Consider the following 18,235-nt stretch of genomic DNA (forward strand, 5'->3'; position numbering starts at 1 on the left):
AGATGCTGTTTTAGCTGCTGCTGAGATCAGAAACAGACTCTGGGAGGGAGAAAAAAAAAAGTCTCTCCCCGCCTGAAGGTCCTGCCTGTTCTTCATGGAGCAGAACACTGTTGGAGAGTTCATTAAAGCAATCATAAATGGATCTGATTTCCTGAATCATTCCACACTCTGAACTCACCTAACAACGCTCCCAGGAATTATTCTTTCCCCCCGGTTAAATTCACTAAGCTTTGCTTTAGATGTAGAGAGCAGTGTAAAGCTAAAGCCCGCGTTGGAGTCAGTAGGTGACATCCCTGCCCAGGTGAGACCTCCCCAGGTCCCGTTCCCGAGGCGCGCCGGAATTTCTGGAGCGGTCACAAGCAGGTCCGGGCTTTTTATCCTCCACCTAACAGCCCCGTTCATCCAAACACACCCTCAGCCCCCCAGCAAACCTCCTCCCGGTGAGAACTGGTCCAGCTGGGCAGGGGCAGGGGCAGCGCCATCGCCTGCGCTCCCACCCCCGGGATGCTTGGGGCGGGGAGGGGTGTTTGTGTCCCCCCTCCCCGGGGCCGCGGGGTGCCGGGGCCGGTCCCTTCCCTCCCCTCCGGGGCTGAGGAAGCGGAGGGAGCCGTGGAGTCGTTCTGCATATTAATGAGCCGGGAGCAAGGGCAGCGGGAGCTGTTTTAAAAGAGGACAAGGGGAGGAAAGCGGCAGAGCGCAGGCAGCGGCAGGCAGCGGCAGGCAGCCGCTCTCTGCTGTCCTCTCCCTGGTGACATCCAGCCCCAGGGACAAGGAGGGACAAACCCGAGGGGAGCAAGCACATTTCAAATCCCTGGCATCTCCTTAGGTACCTGCTGCCTCACCATGAAGCTCCTGACAGCAGCTTTGCTTGTGCTGTTCATCGCCATGTGCTTGGCCAGCACAGAGGGTAAGTAGGTTTATTCTGCTTCTTCCCACCTAAAGCTCTTTTTCCACTCAGTTTGCTCTGCCTCTTGGTAGCCCTGAATTGGGTTTAGTTGTTCTTTGCATGTGGTGTGTTGTATCTGTGGGGTAAGGGGCTACAAATTTTTCAAAGGTGGGAGTAGAAGGAAAATACAGGAGCCAAAGTTGTGCTCTTCATGGCAGACAAGCAGCCCCAGCTCCCCGGGTGGGAGGTCATGCTGGGGGCTCTGCTGCTCTTAGAACCACAGAATCATCTCGGTTGGAAGAGACCTTCAAGACCCAGTTGCATTCAGGAATATAGCTCGAATATCTCCTCCAACCTGAGAGGGGTTTGGAAAGCTGAAATGGAAATAGTATGGAAAATAGAGGTGGATTTACTGAGGTGGGACAGATTCAGATCGCGCCAGAGTCTACCTACTGCTGGGCACAGGAGTGATGCTTTAAAACCCCTCAGCTTCTTACGGTCTGGCTACCAATGCAGCACAGCATCCCTGCCAGGGCACACGGCTGAGAGCCCTGCAAAGTCCCAGGGAGATGCGTGCGAAGGAGAAAGTAGCCGAGATGCGGCTCTGCTTGCCCAGTTTGAGGCGGGCTCCATCTCTTTGGTTCCCTTCCTTGTGAAGCACAGCCACATTTAATCCCAGCAGGTGTGCTCTGAAACCTCCCCGCTCCCCCCGAGCCTCTAGAGCACGTTTCCCAGAGAGCCACTAGCTTTTTGCCTGGCGATACAGCAGAGGCAATGTTGTTCTTTTTAAGCTCGGTATCATCACAACCCCCCAGCTTTTATCCCGGGATGTAGCAGGGAAAGCCTCGCTCCCTGGGAGCCCGGCAGCACAACAAAGCCCCAGCTTCTCCCCGCCGAGGCGCGAAGGGGCGAGGGGAAGTCCGTGCGCGCACGCAGGCTGGCGGGGCAGGGACGCTTGGTACGCGCAGGCTGCTCGGGCGGATGAGAAAATGCTTTTCCTTGTAGGCGTGAAGTGCAAATGCTCGAGAAAAGGCCCCAAAATAAGGTTCTCTAACGTCCGGAAGCTGGAGATCAAACCAAGGTACCCGTTCTGCGTGGAGGAGATGATTATGTAAGTTTCCCTTCCTTCGTTGCCTGCCCTTTCCCTCTCAGCCCAAGTGCTTTACCTTATTCTGCAAGGTCCTTCCTTGCCTTTGTTTTCCCTCGTGCCCTGGCATGCAGATCTCTGGGAATAGTTCCTTTATCAGATGTGGGAAGAGAGCCCACCAGCCAAACGAGCCAACTGTGCCATTCTGATCAAAACCCCCAGCTGGAGGAGAGGATTGTTTTTTTCTCCTTTTGCTCAAAGAAACATTTCCAAGTAGCAATAAAAGGATAATCATCAGCAATAAAAGGATAATCATTAGTCCAAGTGGAGACAGGGACAAATCCTGCTCCGAGCTGCTCGGTGTAGAGCTCTAAGCTCTTTACTCAGCTTATGCTGAGCTCCCAGGAGAACATTGGCAGAGTTTGGAAGGTTCTGCAAGGAAGATTTCTCCCAACCAGAGTCAGATTTTTGCCTGCCTTGTCCCAGAGCTATCCCTTTGCCTTCCATGGGATTGCCCAGCAGGAAAGCAAACCCCTTCCTCCTCACCTCACTGCCAGCCGGAATCAACTGTGCCTGAAAGCTCAAAGCCATGTAGCGACTGCCAGAGGCAAGGCAGGTACAGGGGTTTTGACCTCTCTGACTCACTCAAAAGGAGGAGTTTCAGGTTTTAAATACGGGTTTCTTGAGGTTTTTATTCCTGTCCTGTTTCGGATATCTTAAGATTCCCCCAACAAAGCACCATTCAACCAGCACATGGGGATGGATAAGGACCAGCTAAGTCAAGAAGACTGCATTGATCCCCTTTTCCACCTAAGAGTGGGAGGAAAAGGGTCCCAAGAGCAGCTGCCAGAACTCCAGAGTCCCTCTTGCTGCCAGAGCTCCAAGGACTGATTTACTCCAGGGTCTGGGCTCTCTGTGAGCAGTTGCCTTTTGCTTAATGTTAGAAAGGTGCTTCCGCAGACGGATCCAAGTCCTGTCCAGCCAAGACACACACCACCTCCTGAGCTATGTAATGCCCAGGGGGCCAAATCCTGCCTGTCCAACTGGCACAAACAAGGAGATACCATGGGAGCCTGATCCTGCCCTTATGGAGATATATGGTTCACCAGACAGTGTATGGAGGAGCAACAGAGCCAGACTGCCCCAGGCTTCCTCCAGATTTACGCCAGCATCGCTGCGAGCAGAGCTTAGCCCAGGGAACGCAGACCCAGCTCTTCGAAGCCTGACTCAGCTGATGGTGGCCTGAACAGAAAAGTGCTTGCAGAACATCACTGCCTGAATCAGAGGCTTGCAGCAGCTTTCCTTTGACCTTTCAATAGCAAAGCAATAGTGTGGAGGAGCACTAACCCCTTGCACCCCAGGTACTTGCCCCAAGGCAGCTGGGGAGCAGTGTAAAAATCAATCTCATTGGTGCAGCATTTCAATCCCAGTCCGAAAGCTGGAACACTGTGCAGGAGCAGTGGCTTTCCCAGCTGGATAGCACTGCAGTGCTGTTCAAGCCCAGAGGGTTGCCCTGGGCTTGCAGCAGCCGCGGGATCAGAGCCGCCCCATTGCTCCTGCTGCTCTTGGAGGGGCAAGCAGGGCTGAGTGCTGCTGTCACTGCCTAGCCAGCTGCCCCAACGCAGGCTGAGGGCAGCACTGAAAGGAAACTGAAATTAATATTCTGAGAACCAATCAACCTGGGAAATCTCTGGACAAGGCACAGAAGAGCTAAAAATTCCTGCAACTGAGTTTCTGTTGCTGCAGTGATCATCTAAAGCGAGCTGTCAGTGCCGAGGCTCCTCCTGCCCGCCTCCAAAGCCCTCCTATCTTTCCATACAGCAGAAACACGATGCCAACCATGTTTGGCAGAGGAGTAGCAGGTATGGGGGTGCAGGAAGGAATTTGCCTTTGGCCATAACTACTCCCACCCCCCCAGAGCTCTGGTACAGGGCAAGAGACAGCTAAATGGAGCCCTCAGCATAGACAAAAGCTGTCAGGATTGCTGGTACATGTAGCAGAGGCTGTGACTGTATGAGGAAAAGCAGCATAAAATAGGAGGGAGGTTTAATTCTCCCTGCCTGGAAGGATCCAGCCCCTCTCCGTGTATTGCCCTGTCTTAAAGATGAGGATGTGCTGGGGCAAGAAGAGCTGCTGAGGAGCGAACACTGCTGAGAGCCTCACTCGAGGGATGGTCAAGGTAGATGGCACACCCTGAGTCAGCATGGGACAAAAGGAGCAGGGCCAGGATGCTCCTGGGCACGGAGACAGTGGGTTTGTAGGCAGAGGAGCAGCCGCACCATGCCTGCAGATGAGACCCATGGGGACATGAAGCTCAGAAGGTCACAAACTAACCCAGGGGTGCTCATCACAGCCCTAGAGGCATAGACATGCCAGGGAAAATTGTGACACCATGCATCAAGGGTCCAGCCACCAAGCCCTGGGCAGCTAAGGGACAGTTCAGCACACACCCCTGGTATGAGCTCATGCTCTAAATCCCTCACTGGAGGTGTAAATTCTGCTGTTTCAGTCCCTTCTCCATCTGTCTCAACCTCTTCTTGCAGCCCATCCAGATTTCCTCACTCAGGGTATTAGCTTCTGCAACCTCTTCTGAGGCACAGCCCCTGCTGATCTGTTGGATCAGCATTCCCTAAAGCAGATGCAGATCAGTTCAGAGTGCCCCAAAATGCTACCACCCAACCCTGTGTCCAAATCATGGGGACCACAGAGGACTATGGGGCTGCCCTGAGAACATCTCCTCTACTGCAAAGCCTCCAGCATCAACACCAAACAACACAGCCTGGGAAGAGACCCAGCTCATCCGAGAGGCAAACCTTGCACCCTCCTCAGGCTGCAGGCTCGGGCAAATCCAGCCCATCCTTCGCCGCTCCTGGTGCAGGTGCTGGGCTCGCTGCCTTTCAGGAGCTCCCCTGTCTGCCTCCTGCACTCCAGCTGGTCCATGGCTTTCTGGAAATACCCTCTGTGGTTTGTCAGAAGAGAAGCCCAAGTGGAGGTCTGCAAATGCAGCTGGCACTGCTGACAAGGTGGCTCCTTCAGAGCTTCGCACAAGCCTCAGTTCCTTAAATCCTGCAATCCCTGTGCCTTCAGGGAAGGTTTGGCTTCCCTCCCCGTCAGTGCTACAGGCAAATCCCCTGCTCGGGCACATCTGACCCTGCGAGGGGCAGCCTGGGAGCAACCTTAGAACAGACACTGTACATTTTAGCAGCACTCCTTCCTCTTCTGATGTCTGCAGCTGCAGAGGCTCTTGGAGACACACTGGGGAAAGGGCCACATCCTCCCAGAAAGAAACCTGGAGATTACACCTGAGCTTTTTGTGACTGCACCCCACAGCTGGGGGAGCAGAAAGGGGGGCAGGGAAGGTTAACTGAGCAGAAAGAACTCTTAACACCTTGTATAAACCTAAAATGAGGAACATGCCGGGACCCTTAGCTGAGCTCTGCACCATAAGGGTGAGTTGGGAAGGGCTGCAAGCGTTTTGTCTTCTGTTGGAAGATAAACAGCTCCTTCCTGAGCCAAAGCACAAAGGCAGCCTGGCAGCATGTCAGCTCCTTCTGCTTTCCTGCCAGCGCTGGACTCACGTTTCTAGCAGCATTCAGATCATTCCACTACGGTGCTTTGGTTCAACCAAAACCTGTGGTTTTGCTGCTGTGGGTGGCATTTCAGGGGGGGGAAAAAGGCTAATTCCAAGTAAAACTTGGGGCTTGGGCTGTCTTCCCGGGGGTTGTTGTGGTGGTAGTGGGGTTTTGGTTTTGTAGGTTTGGGTTTTTTTTTTAAATCACAAAATTCATAACAAAACCAGAAAACTGCTTGGGTTTGAGCCCTGAGAAGCCTTGACAGTTCTGGAAAGCTGTTCTCATGGGATGCAGCTCCAGGTCTCTCATGTCACCTTGGTTGTGGAGAGCAACCACTGATGGCTTCACTAAGCCCTCCAGGAGGAACCCAAAGCGACAGGAAGCCCTTTGCTGTGTTTTGCCTCCTGGCACACTTTGTCCTGACGCTGAGGGGACACTGAGCTGCTGGTGCTGGCAAGGAGAGCAGGGTTAGCCTGGGAGCAGAGGAAGCTGAAGCCCCCAGGACTGCATGCTGGGGCTCAGAGTTAGTTTGCTGGGCACAGCAGCACACAGGCAGGTAAAAGTGTTTGAAGTGCTGAGGACTGAAAAAAAAGAAAGGAAAAAACATCAACGGAGCTGATCTCTTCCCTTGGGTACAGCACCGCTGAGCACGAGGGAGGAGTCTCGTCGTGCAAAGACTTTGGGGTTGCCTGAGTGAGCCCTAAGTAAAGCAGCTATTAACCTCAAGAGACAATACTGAACAGGCAGAGCAAACCCACTGGTCAAAAAGAGCAGGTAGGCCTTCCTCCAGCAGCACACTGCACTGACTGACAGCGGCCAAAGACCTGCTCTCAATATCTGCCATAAAACACAGAGTATGAAAACCCTTCCACTGTCCACCTAGATGAGATCCCCCTGACTGATACGGGAGCAGGAGGGGAGGACTGGTGTGTCCCAGGTCTCCCACAACAGGTGGTGATAGGGCAAGGGGCAATGGTTTGAAACTAGAGGCAGGGTGGGTTTGAACTGGACATTAGGAAGAAGCTCTTCCCCGTGAGGGTGGTGAGACACTGACACAGGTTGCCCAGGTCAGCTGAGGATGCCCTGTCCCTGGAAGTGTTTAAGACCAGGCTGGATGAGGCTTTGAGCAAGCTGGTGTAGTGGGACCAGCAGGTGGGAGTGGAACTGGATAATCTTTGATGTCCCTTGCAGCTGAAGGCATTCTGTGACCACCTCTGCTCCCTTCCCTTGCAGCGTGACTCTGTGGACGCGGGTGAGAGGGGAGCAGCAGCACTGCCTGAACCCCAAGCGCCAGAACACCATCAGGCTGCTCAAGTGGTACAGAGTATGGAAAGAGAAAGGCAGGTGAGTAGGGATTTGCTCAGTGGGGGAGAAGCCTTGGTGGGAAATGGGGTGATCAGCAGCATTCAGATGTAGAGCACCCAAGGACATGCACACAGCACAAACGCCCTCTCCAGCAGGGAGGGGGCAATCCACTACCAACGGCAGCTGTAAATGGATGCTCTTGATGCCATTTCTTTCCTGCAGGCCCCACTTCTATTTTAGGATTAGGTTGTGCCAGCTCTAACCAGTAATTATTTTCTGTTAAGCTGAGGCTCCCAGTCATTTACACCAACTCACCTGCCTTCTACGGGTGAGAAGCCCAGATGAAAAGCTAAGTTCCTTCCACTCGATCAGAAGGGGAGCAGTCAGCAGAGCTGGAAGAGAGTGCCCTGCCACACCACCCCCAGATCACTGGCATCTGATGACGCAGGTCTCTGTCAGCTTTAACTGGTGTGTCATTCCCCAAAGAACAGTGACTCCCTGGTAAGAGGCTATGCCACCTTCTCCCTTGCAAAGAGGATTATCCTTCTTGTTGCAAACCATCCATCACAGATGAGAGACTGAGAGAAGCAAATTCCTGCTGGTTGGTGGCCAGTGGTGACATTTCTTAGTGTTTATAAGGGCCTGTGGTGACAGAGCAAGAGGCAATGGTTTGAATCTCGAGGAAGGTAGATTTAGGTTGGACCTTAAAAGAAATACTTCCCCACTAAGGGTGGTGAGACACAGGAAGGGGTTACCCAGAGAAGCTGTGGATGCCTCATCCCTGGCAGTGTTTAAGACCAGGCTGGATGATGCTTTGAGCTGCCTGGGCTACTGGGAGGTGCCCCTGCCCATGGCAGGGGGTTTGGAGCCGGATGGTCTTTAAGGTCCCTTCCAACTCAAACCATTCTGTGATTCTAATTAAGGGCAGCTGCCCAACTCTAGCCATGGCCCAGAGCTTGCACGAGCAGTACAGTGCCCCCAAACCCTGATCCTCCTCAACTGATGAGGAACTTGCTCACCCAAACCGACCTCAGATGAGATCAGTAAGCATCAAACCACATCTCTCAGCGGATGGAAAGCACTGCTGAGCTCCCTGCAGTACCCAGCAGTGTGGCTGATGCTGCAGCACTGAGCTGTGGTGGGTGTTGAGCTCCCTGGCCAGCTCCCCTGCTTCTGTCCACAAAGCACGTGGGAAGCCCTGGCTGTTTCCTCAGCACACAGTTACACTCATCCTCCCTTTTCACCTTAAGGAGGTGTCATTAAGGATGCTCAGCCATGGGCTTGTGCCCGCAGGCAAGGTGCAGGGTTCCCCTAATCAGAACAGAGATGCTCCATGCAAGGCTGAGAGAGTCAGGGCCCGGGCACTGCAGACCATCTCCTGCTGCACTTGAGCTCCTCCATCACCCAAAAGAAGGATCAGGTCGAGGCTTTCCTACAGAGGAGGGAGGCTGTCCCTGCTGCCAGGGAGAGGAGGGGGCACAGCAAGCCCAGCATCCCCAAGACTTTGTCTGCCAGGGGTGTGCAGAAGCGATGCAGCACAACCTTCAGTGTTCTACCTCATTCTCCTTGCCCAGAGCTGGCACATGCCACCACTGCACTGTACCTAGGTCCCCCCACTGCTAACAGGACACAGGGCAGTAAGCCCAGCTGCAGCTGAAGCAGTTCAAGTGAGTGCTTCAGACAAAGAGACTAATTTAAACCACATCCTCATCATGAATAAACAATTTGTCAGTGCTTTCAGCTCCAGCTGTACCCAACTCACTGCTCTGCTTCCCAGGAAAAGGCAGAGAGTTCAAAGCCAAATGCAGCACAGATATGAATCTCTGCCCCCAGAATAGCCTTGCCCCTCTTTTCCCCATGCCATGGAAGACCACTTACACTGGAAGAGCCTGTCCAGAGGAGGGGTTTTCAGCACATGAGCCTGCCAAGCAGTCTTCTGAAGCTATAGAGTAAGAAGAGTCTGCTCTCATTCTCAGCACAGGAGATACTGTGGATTTATGGTCTACATGCAGGTCTGGATAGGTTTCAACAGCTGTACATGACACAAGGGGCTTCCAGCATTTACAGTGTCTTAGCAGATATGGATTTCCTCTCCTGCATCCTGACGATCACAGCAGAGCAGGTTGCTCTCCACACACTTCCAACGTGTGCTGGTGTCAAAGTCCAACCCTCTTCCAGATGCTGTATGGAGAGGAACCTATCACTGAAATCAAGGACTTAGGCGGGTGCTTATGCAAAGGCTAAAAACGTGGTTTCTGAGGTTACATTGTGGTTGTTTGAGGGGGGCTATTCTTAATAATACTGGGGAGTTGTTTCATGCCTAGTTCAAACACTCAGCTCTTGGCTTTCCTTCCATTCAGGGTGTATGAAGAATAAAAGGAAGCAGCGTGCGGAATGGAGCAGACTCCCTTGGCTGGTGTAGGACTGGGCTCTGCAGAAAAGTCTTTCTTGCTCACAGACATAAGACACAAATTCTGTATTACTCTGTTATATATATAAAAGAGGCACTTTTTACCAAGGGTCAGTTTTTACATTTTATAGCCAGCCACCTGCTTCCAGATGCCACAACATCTGCTGCACTCCAGGTCCCACACCCGTCTGCTCCGTCCCCAGGCTGGGAGAACTCCTGCTTTGCGTTTTCAAGAGGTTTGGTTTGGTTTTGGGGGGGTTGTTTTTATTGTTATTCATTCATACTTCACTATGATTGCAATCGAGCTTTATAAGCTCACTAGACAGTCAGACACAGTTGCTAAGGAGTCGGTTACACAGCCGCGCCCCTCGCCCCGCTGCGGCGCCGTGCTCGGGCATCGCACTCGCAGCCTCCAGCGTAGCTGGGCAAAGCAGGGACCAAAGACAAAGTCTGCCGGGGAAGATGCCACTGAAAGGTGTTGGCTGTAAGCACAGAACCGAGGTCCCTCAGCAGGCGGTCAGGCGAGTGTGGAGCCCACGCGTGCGCCTCTCCGGCGAGGGGCTGGAAGCCTTGCTGCGAGGGGGCGCAGACCGCGGCTCCCACTCGGTGTTGCACGCAGCGGAGAGCAGCTCTGGGTCGGTTTTATTGCTACGGAACTGTTGGGTTTGGTTTCTTTGTTTCCACCTGAAGTTCTTACAGCAAGTTTGTGGCTCCAGCACTAAGACATTTTAAGCTTCAAGACTTGTGTATGATTTCCTAGGTTTATAGCAACGACAGCAAGCCTCTCACAGGCACCTTTTTATGGAGGGGGGAGATAAATTATAGGGCAAGCATATAAATCCCTACCTGTGTCTTAGTCACAGTACAACATATTCGTTATTTTGAATGTAACACTTCAGTGTTGAGCAGTGCATTCCTCTTTTCGACCTGACAGAGCTACCCTTCCCCTTTGCAAATGAGCTGTAGGAAGTCTCCCTGTATTCTCTTTCTGTATGATGTACTGTATTGCTCCACCACCCTATGCTATTTAAATGTTTGAAATATTTTAGAGGTTGCATGCAGATTTCATATTTCTTTCTAAGACCAATGGGGAGAAAATTAAAAGTAATAAAAATCTATTAAAAAAATAAGTATTATATATGATAATTGCTTTTAACTTCCTATAGCTGCCAGGGAGCTTCTCATTAAGATTTTGGTGGATGAACTGGACAGGAGAAGAACACTACAGAATCAAAGCTGCCTCAGAGAAACGGGGGTTTGAACTAGAAAAATGTGATTCCAGCCCAGGTTAGTTCCCTTTCTCATTTCAGGATTCAAGCTTTGCCCAGAGGCTGAGGAATTTGTTAGGTAAGGAAGAGCTATGCCATGCACCTCTAGCCTCCTGGTCAAGAAATGTAAACCCACCACGCTGAATCCACACCCATGGGTGAAATGAAGAGATTTAGACAGTCCTTGGTTAGATTAAGGACAGCTGTAGGACGAAAGCCAGGCACCAGAACCCGTGAGCCACCCTTCCTCCTGCCGTGCAGTCTCTGCCCTCACCCAAAGGGAGGGGACTCTGCACCCAGCAAGGCTCCTGCGTCGCTCCCCGACTGCAGAGACCAACAGCTGGGGAGGGAGAAAGCCAGAAAGTTTAAGCGTTTTAAACCCTCACCGGGTGCCCCCCCGCCCCCGCACCGTGCTCCATCCTGCCTGCTCCCAGCTGCGCGAAGGCTCTGCACGGGGCTGCCGCTGGGCTCAGTGCAAGTTCTGCCAGTCATCTGCCGTTATACAACTGGCGCAATGCTTGGCCTCAGCTTAAGGATTTCCTCCCGTTCAGAGAGAATAAAAAGAAAGAAGGGACCCCCAGATATGCACACACAGCCACCCTGTGTCGTTATGTAGTGGTGGCGAGGCCCTGGTAGAGCTGGAAGAGAAAGAGCTCTCAGATTTCAAAGTATTTTCCTGCCCTGCACAGGGATGGAGCTACAAGCTTCAGATGCTGATCAGTAAAATGATTGAGAAAGATCCTAAAATGTTTCAGAAATTAAGCCCCTGGGGACCTCAACCATGATGCAGAGCTTGGGGCTGAGCATCTGAACCTGGTCCCCAGGCAAGCCTATGCCCACGGGCACGCCAAGCTCTCTCCCCATCCCCCCCAGCCTTCAAGTCACATTTTAACAAAAGTCCTTTCTGCCTGAGGAGTTGATTTCACCACAGACCTCAGTAAAAGGTTTGTGCTGATGTAATGACTACTGGGCAGTGTGTTTCCTGGAAAAGCCCCCACGGATGCTTGCACAAGAGCTGGTTAAGGCTCCCTCAGGAATGCTGTGCACAGCCGCGGTGCCCAAATGCAGCACTGAGGTGCAGGTCACCCAGGGCACAGCCTCTGCAAATGGCTCTCAGCTCTGGGTTCATCTGCCAGACCAAAACCACCAATAAGAGATGGCAACAGAGGAAACTGTTCAGATTGAACAACTCAGCTGTTCAGTATGGTGTGAGCATGACCCAGCCAGCCCCAACTCCTCACCAGTTACCCATTTCCCTTCCCTAAGAGCTTGAGCATTTGCAGGGTAAGATAGCAGCAGCAGACACCACAGCTCCTTTCCCCAAGCACCAACGCTGCGTTACAAGGATGTAAACCCTTCACAGACGCTCCAAGGAGCACAGCTGGCAGCTGCTTGCCCCCATCTAACCTACAAAGCGATCTTAAAGCTCTTTCCCAAACAGAACAACTCTGTGATACTGGGAAGTTGCTCCCCAGAACCCTGCCTGTGGCCAGAAGCACACAGAGACAGAGCACCGAGCCCTTCTCACAAGACTTTCCTGGCCATCCCATCTCTCCCTCTCGAGCATCCACAGGCTGCACTCATTCAAAGGCAGCACTATCAGGTTTTAGTTTAATAAAAGCCTGAGGGTGACCCAAGCAGCTGCAGCGAGGGGACACAATAGCAGGGAGACCTGCCTTGCCCCCCCGGCCAGAGTGCTAGGTGGGATTAGTAACCCTATACAGATCCTTTCACCACTTGCCTTGCACTTCTTCATATATGGGCTGGGGCAGCAGTGGCCAAGAAGTTTATTAAGAAGTGATAGCTGCCTGGTGGTCTGCGCAAGGCAGAGCAGTGCTCTTGGCAGCTCTGGCTGCCTGCTGTGCCCCAGCTCCCCCCAGGGGCCCTAAATCAAGGCAGGAGGCTGTCAGATGCCTGCACACGTGGGGACCGTTCCCGACCGCATCCGTATGGAGGGAGAGCTGGCCCCACACTAACGAGGTTCCATCAGGGAGCAAATGTGGGACTCTATGGTAAAGCCAGAGAATTCTAGAGGTCTGCACAGGTGCCAGCCCTGGGTGGGGAGGTGGGGGCAGTTTTACAGCAACACAAACGCTCTCCGAGATGATCAGACATCAGGGATGGGTCCCTTTGGGATCCACGTTCACAGGAAATACAAACACAGGTGAATCAAATGCCACCACCCCGCTGAGACCCACGGCCAGGGAGCTGTGCATGTCCGAGGGCAAAGGTCTCCCAAGCAACCTGGTGTCACATCACAGGTTCTATGTAAGACAGAGCAGAGCCTGAATTGTCCAGGCCACATTTCCCTTCAGCTCAGGTGAAACACCAGTCACGTTCTGGGGAGTTTGCTTCCGAAAACCAGGCATCTAAACCCAGGTGTGCACAGCAGCTGAAGCCCCCACTTACAGAATCACAAAACCATCCAGGTTGGACGACACCTCCAAGCTCATCCAGTCCAATCTAGCACCCAGCCCTGGCCAATCAACCAGACCATGGCACTAAGTGCCCCAGCCAGGCTTGGCTTCAACACCTCCAGGGACAGCAACTCCACCACCTCCCTGGGCAGCCCATTCCAATGCCAATCACTCTCTCTGCCAACAACTTCCTCCTAACATCCAGCCTAGACCTCCCCTGGCACAGCTTGAAACGGTGTCCCCTTGTTCTGTCGCTGAGTGCCTGGCAGCAGAGCCCAACCCCACCTGGCTACAGCCTCCCTTCAGGTAGCTGTAGACAGCAATGAGCTCTGCCCTGAGTCCACGCTGCACACCCCCAGCTCCCTCAGCACTTGTTCAGCACCCTTGGAAAAAGACAAGCTGGGTTTGGGTCTGGGATGTGGAGTCTGGGCTTTGGATCCAGGACAGGCAGCCAGATGTGCTGGGCACAAGGATACCTTTCTGGCAAAGTCCCCCAAAGCAGATTTCCTCTGGTTCCTTCACCTGACATAACCCACCCCAGAACAGCACCTGGGATCGCCACTGCCTGAGGAGCAGCAGCTGTGACTGCAAGCACAGAGCTCCAGATGCTTACAGAGATGTTTGGTGCTTGTAGGCACTGACACAGCAGTGTTGGTTGCCTGCTGGACCCTGGGCACCCAGGCAGCTGGGAAATGCCAGCATGCTGAACTGGGCTTCCTGCCAGCAGGCAGCTGTGGGCAGGCTGCCTCTCCATCTCCACACCCCATGCCTCAGAGGTCTTGAGGCTACTGCTTCACAGAAAGTAAGCTAAAAACCTGCACAACGGTCAGACCATTTGCTCATCATCTTTGTCACCTGGAAGAGGCAGAATCATGATCCTTTCGTCCCTCCTGCCTGCCCCCTTGGACCCTCACCTCTCGTGAGTCACCTCTGCTGCAGTGACAGCTCCCGGCTGGGTTTGCAGTGCCTTCCAAAGCACCCCCATTTCTATTAGGCAGCACTACCTGGACAAAGGTGGGGGAGATCGAAGGGATGCTTGGCAGGTGCCATCAGTCCAGGGTTCCTTGCTCTCGTCAGCCTGGTGACACTGGTGTCCGGCAGCTCCGGGGCCATGGCCAGCTAATACCAGCCTAGATGGCTGCGGGGGAAAGGGCTGAGAGGACATCTAGCGGCAACCAAAAGCCTTCCGCACAGCCCGAGGCTGCCTCCACAGCCGTCTGCCTTACAAATCCTCTCGAAGCCTACCTGTTGCACTGCTGACTCTGGGAATCTCCTCCCTGGCACTACAAGAAAAGTTCTGGCTGCAGCATTTCCTTACCCGGGTGTGGAAACACCACAATCGCCCCCACCCCCCAGAGCAAAGAGCATGCAGCTGTAGTTTGCAAAACCTGCTTGGAAGTTTACAGTCAGGATCCCAGGACCACAGACCATGCATGCTAAGGGCACAGAGGACACCTGGCTCCTCCTGTGTCCACAGGAGCTGAGCCCATCACCCCAGGTCACCACTTATATTGCAACACAACCCTAGGAAGACTGATTTCTAAAGCACTTGCCCAAGACACTCCTTAAACCATCAGGAGTTCCTGCCCAGGGCACCAAGCCATGCAGCCTTCATGTCCTGTGGTTCTCCCTCCTGCCACCAGCTCTGCAACAAGCCCAGGGCTTGCAGCAACCCATGCAGCTACCGTGGTCCAGGTGCTGCATTTGGGTCCTGTCCTCAGTCTGGACCATCCAACTTCCTGGCAGCAATAAAATCCTGTGTGCCTTGTATAACCTTCCCTGCCTGGAAAGCAGAACTGGCCTCCCCTTGCTAGGTGTGAGTACAACTTCACCAAAGCAAAGCCAAGACCCCTGGAGGAAAAGCTTCGCAGAGCTGTAGCATGCATGAGCATCTGTGTTCTCAACACCTGGTGACAGGTTGCACCTCTGGTCCTTTTACCCACCTGTGTTGCACTCAAATCCTCTTAGGTTTTATTCCTCTCAGCTTTTGCCTGTTCACACCATCAGTTCTCTGGGCAGAGACTGCTCTGATGACACACATGGAGGGCATCCAGCCTGGCAGGAGCTGTCCTGCTGCAAGCGGGCACACAGGACCCCGAGAGGGAAGGATGACATGACATGAAGTGACAGGGAGGCAGGCAGCCAAGGCCTGGGAAAATCACCGTGCCTGTGGTGTTGTTTCTCCTCCTGCACAACAGCAGAGGATGGTGAATTCCTCTTGGATGAGTTTCAGAGTGTGCCCTAAGAAAGGAAAATCCAATCCTGCTGGTGCTCGCTCGAGGCTGATAATTGGAGGAGTAATTATGATTTATTCCCATCATAAATCTTGGGGCAAGAGAAAGGGGGTGGAGGTTTGCAAGAGCTGCTGGATGACAGAAGCAAAACACAGCTCTAATTGCACTTCTTTGTTGTGTTTAATTAAGGATTCTGAAGCAAGTGATCTCTCTGTCTTTGGGTGGTTAGAAACCTGCTAGGGAAAGAAAACCTCTGCAGAGGCAGCAATCGAAGCTTTGTTGGGTTACTAGGCACTAAGTGTGCTACCTCTGAACACTCAGGACTCCAGAAAAGAAGCTTATTAAAGGAAAAGAAGTGCTGCAACAGGCTTTTTTAACTCCCCCCCTCCTTGCAGTGGGCTCTGGCAATTTCCTAATCCCAGGATAAATGTCTTTTGCCTTTGTCTCTCAGCAATTTCGCCTCATTATTGCCCATTCCATTGTGTTGCATAAAAACACTTCTCCATTTCCATTACCTCCGTAATTGCACCATTTGCATTTTTCCTTGGGGTTTACTTCAGCTTCCTTTCTAAGCCTGGAAGACTTACCACTTCTGCAAACACATTAGGAAAAACAAACCAGCTCAGAGCTCCTCAGCTCCCTCCTCAGACCTGTAACTCCCGGCTAAGTGTCACTTCTTCCCAGCAAGAACCAGTTTGCCAAGGGCTGCCTCTCCGATTCAAACCCAGTGACTGGCAGGGTGTGCCCTCTCCATCCCTATACAACACCTGAAACAGTTCTGCTAAGGCAATCATGTTCAACTCATCACACCTGGCTCTGAGCAGCACCACCTGCCCATGAACCACTGCAGACATTACACTCGGCCCAGGCTGCCCCAGCTCTGGGAAGCTATGGGATAAGAGAACAGGAAAGCCTTAGAGCCACTTGTGAATCTGAAGGTCCTTGGGGTGCTCTTTTTGCAGCAAGCCATTGCACTTGATAAGCACAGTACAGCTTAGGCTGAGAGCAGGACCACGACAGGCTGCACCCACAAAGGGAGCACCTGTGAGGAAGCTGAGGAGGTCTGGTGGTGCCCAGCAGGGGAAAAGCCAACGTTTCAACTCTACAGAGCAACACACTGGATAGCACTGCCTGCAAACAGCGATCCAGAAAGGGACCATAGCAACTGCAACTCGGAGGCATAAACAGGACTTCTTGGGTTCATCATACCTGGGAAGCATCCTTCCAAGATCATGAGAATAAAAGGGAGGGGTGGAGGAGGACAAACCCAGCACAGAATGTAAGACACAAAGCCAGCAGCATTACTGATCAGAGCAACCTCATCTGACCTCAGGTGCTTGGCACAGACCAGGGAACAAGCACATCAGGGGCCCAGCTCAAACTGCCTTGCTGGTCCTACTGGTGCCACAGCAGGACACAGGCACATGCTCAAGGGAGGCCATTGCCTGGGAGCTTTGATTGCCTTGATCATAAAAGTTGCTGATAGAAGCTAGAAAGCAACAAGGTCTGGAGTTGAAACACAAACTGGGAGAAGCAGTTTTCCATGGAAAAAGCAACCTCCTTCCTGTTTTCCTAGAGTTTCAGCTCTGTGCTGGCTGCACCAGGAGACGCCAGAGGGTTGGTTTCACGCCAGGTGCTCTGGTTTAAGGGTAATTACAGCGTGTTGTGGCCCGCGGGAGGGGAGGGCTGGGCTGGGCGCGCAGCTCCAGCAGCTGCTGGCGGATCTCGAGAGCTGCAGGAACTTGCAGCAGTGACTCACTACCCAGACACACACAACGGAATCGAGAGCAGCTCTCTCGCTCACAGAGAAGGGCCCAAGCCTAACGGGTACCAGGCTCTTTGCAGCAAGCCCCACTGCCTCTGCTGCACACAGCGACACAGAAGCTGGACGTGGGTAAACTGCAGTGGAAAGTTGCGGTGGGAAACCGCAACGGAAACCAACTAGAACTGAAGAATAACAACAAAGGCCAGCGATAAAGCAATTAATCTGCCACATCCTGGGGACCTGCCCCCCTTACCTGCAGCAGGTACCGAGTTTTCCAGCAGAGCCTCCGCGCAGGGATGTCCCTCCCGGCTGCTAGCGGCCGAGCAGAGCTGGCTCCAAGCCGCAGCTTAGCGGAGGTTGACACCTTGCGGCTGCTCCCACCAGCTACAGCCGCAGCGAGCCGGGAGGCTAAGGCTGCTCTTTGGGGGCGGAGCTGGGAGATGAGCTGAATTCTCAGCACCTGGCGTGTGATGTGTGGGGCAGAGGTCTGGGAGTCATTAGCAGGTAAATGGAGATAAACAACACCAACCACTTAAAGCTATAAACCCCCCAAAGTCATAGCCCGTTTGTTTCTGGGGAAGTAAATAAGCAGAACAAGGTTCTCGGGGCTAGCACCATCTGTATGTGCAGAAGGCATGCAAGATGAGGAACGAAAAAGCAACCTTGTGAATGCTGTTTCTGGGAGGTTTTGCAGCCCATCAGATCCCCTCCCCTGTTTGCACGATGGGATAAGAAGCTCAGAGCCCTGCCTAACTCCAGCAGCTGCCTTGGCCAAGTGTAGCTGCACTGACTCCAGAGAAATTATCCCTAATTCCCACTGGACTAAGTGGGAACAGGCTCCAGGCTTGCAGTACACTAAACCTGAGCTGAAAGAAAAAGCAGTGTTTTGGGGGTTATCCAAGAGGGTTAAACACAAGGGATGGCTAAGGAACAAGGATGTTTGCTTAAGAATAAGCAATGGCACTTACTTGACTGTCTCAGAACACAGACTCAATCCATGCTTCAACTGGAAAAGAAAGCAGCATCCCCACAACAGAGGCTCAGCAGGTCTGCATCAGCCAAACCTGCTTCTTTTCATGAGCCAAGTACTCCTTGCAGAGGAACTTCTTACTGTGGAGGTACCTACAGCCCCAAGGACAAAAGAAAGTCACCCAGGACAGCATCTGCTTCCCCTTAATCATGCTGCTCTAATTGCCTGACTGTTAGAACCATTGTTTGGTACTTGGTTAGGATTTTACACCTTCAGTCCATTCTAAAACTTGTATTGGGAGACCTAGAACTTAAAGCTACC

The 18,235-nt window shown here is 52.8% G+C and overlaps 1 protein-coding gene and 1 long non-coding RNA gene across 2 annotated transcripts; one reads left to right on the plus strand and one right to left on the minus strand.

Annotated features, from left to right (window-relative positions):
• Positions 1 to 507: 507 nt before the first annotated feature.
• On the plus strand, positions 508 to 10,390 carry CXCL14 (C-X-C motif chemokine ligand 14). The gene is made up of 4 exons (XM_064162185.1): positions 508 to 907; positions 1,892 to 1,997; positions 6,779 to 6,889; positions 9,211 to 10,390. The coding sequence occupies exons 1-4, from the start codon at positions 844 to 846 to the stop codon at positions 9,224 to 9,226; spliced, it is 297 nt and encodes a 98-aa protein (XP_064018255.1). The 5' UTR covers positions 508 to 843; the 3' UTR covers positions 9,227 to 10,390.
• Positions 5,969 to 17,366, minus strand: LOC135185430 (uncharacterized). Its single transcript, XR_010306479.1, has 4 exons — positions 17,198 to 17,366; positions 8,729 to 8,792; positions 7,166 to 7,492; positions 5,969 to 6,126 (listed from the first exon to the last, which is right to left on the minus strand). It is a non-coding gene; the product is annotated as an uncharacterized LOC135185430 (long non-coding RNA).
• Positions 17,367 to 18,235: the final 869 nt, after the last annotated feature.

This window comes from Pogoniulus pusillus, chromosome 22 (assembly GCF_015220805.1).
Source record: "Pogoniulus pusillus isolate bPogPus1 chromosome 22, bPogPus1.pri, whole genome shotgun sequence".
NCBI classification, from domain to species: domain Eukaryota; kingdom Metazoa; phylum Chordata; class Aves; order Piciformes; family Lybiidae; genus Pogoniulus; species Pogoniulus pusillus.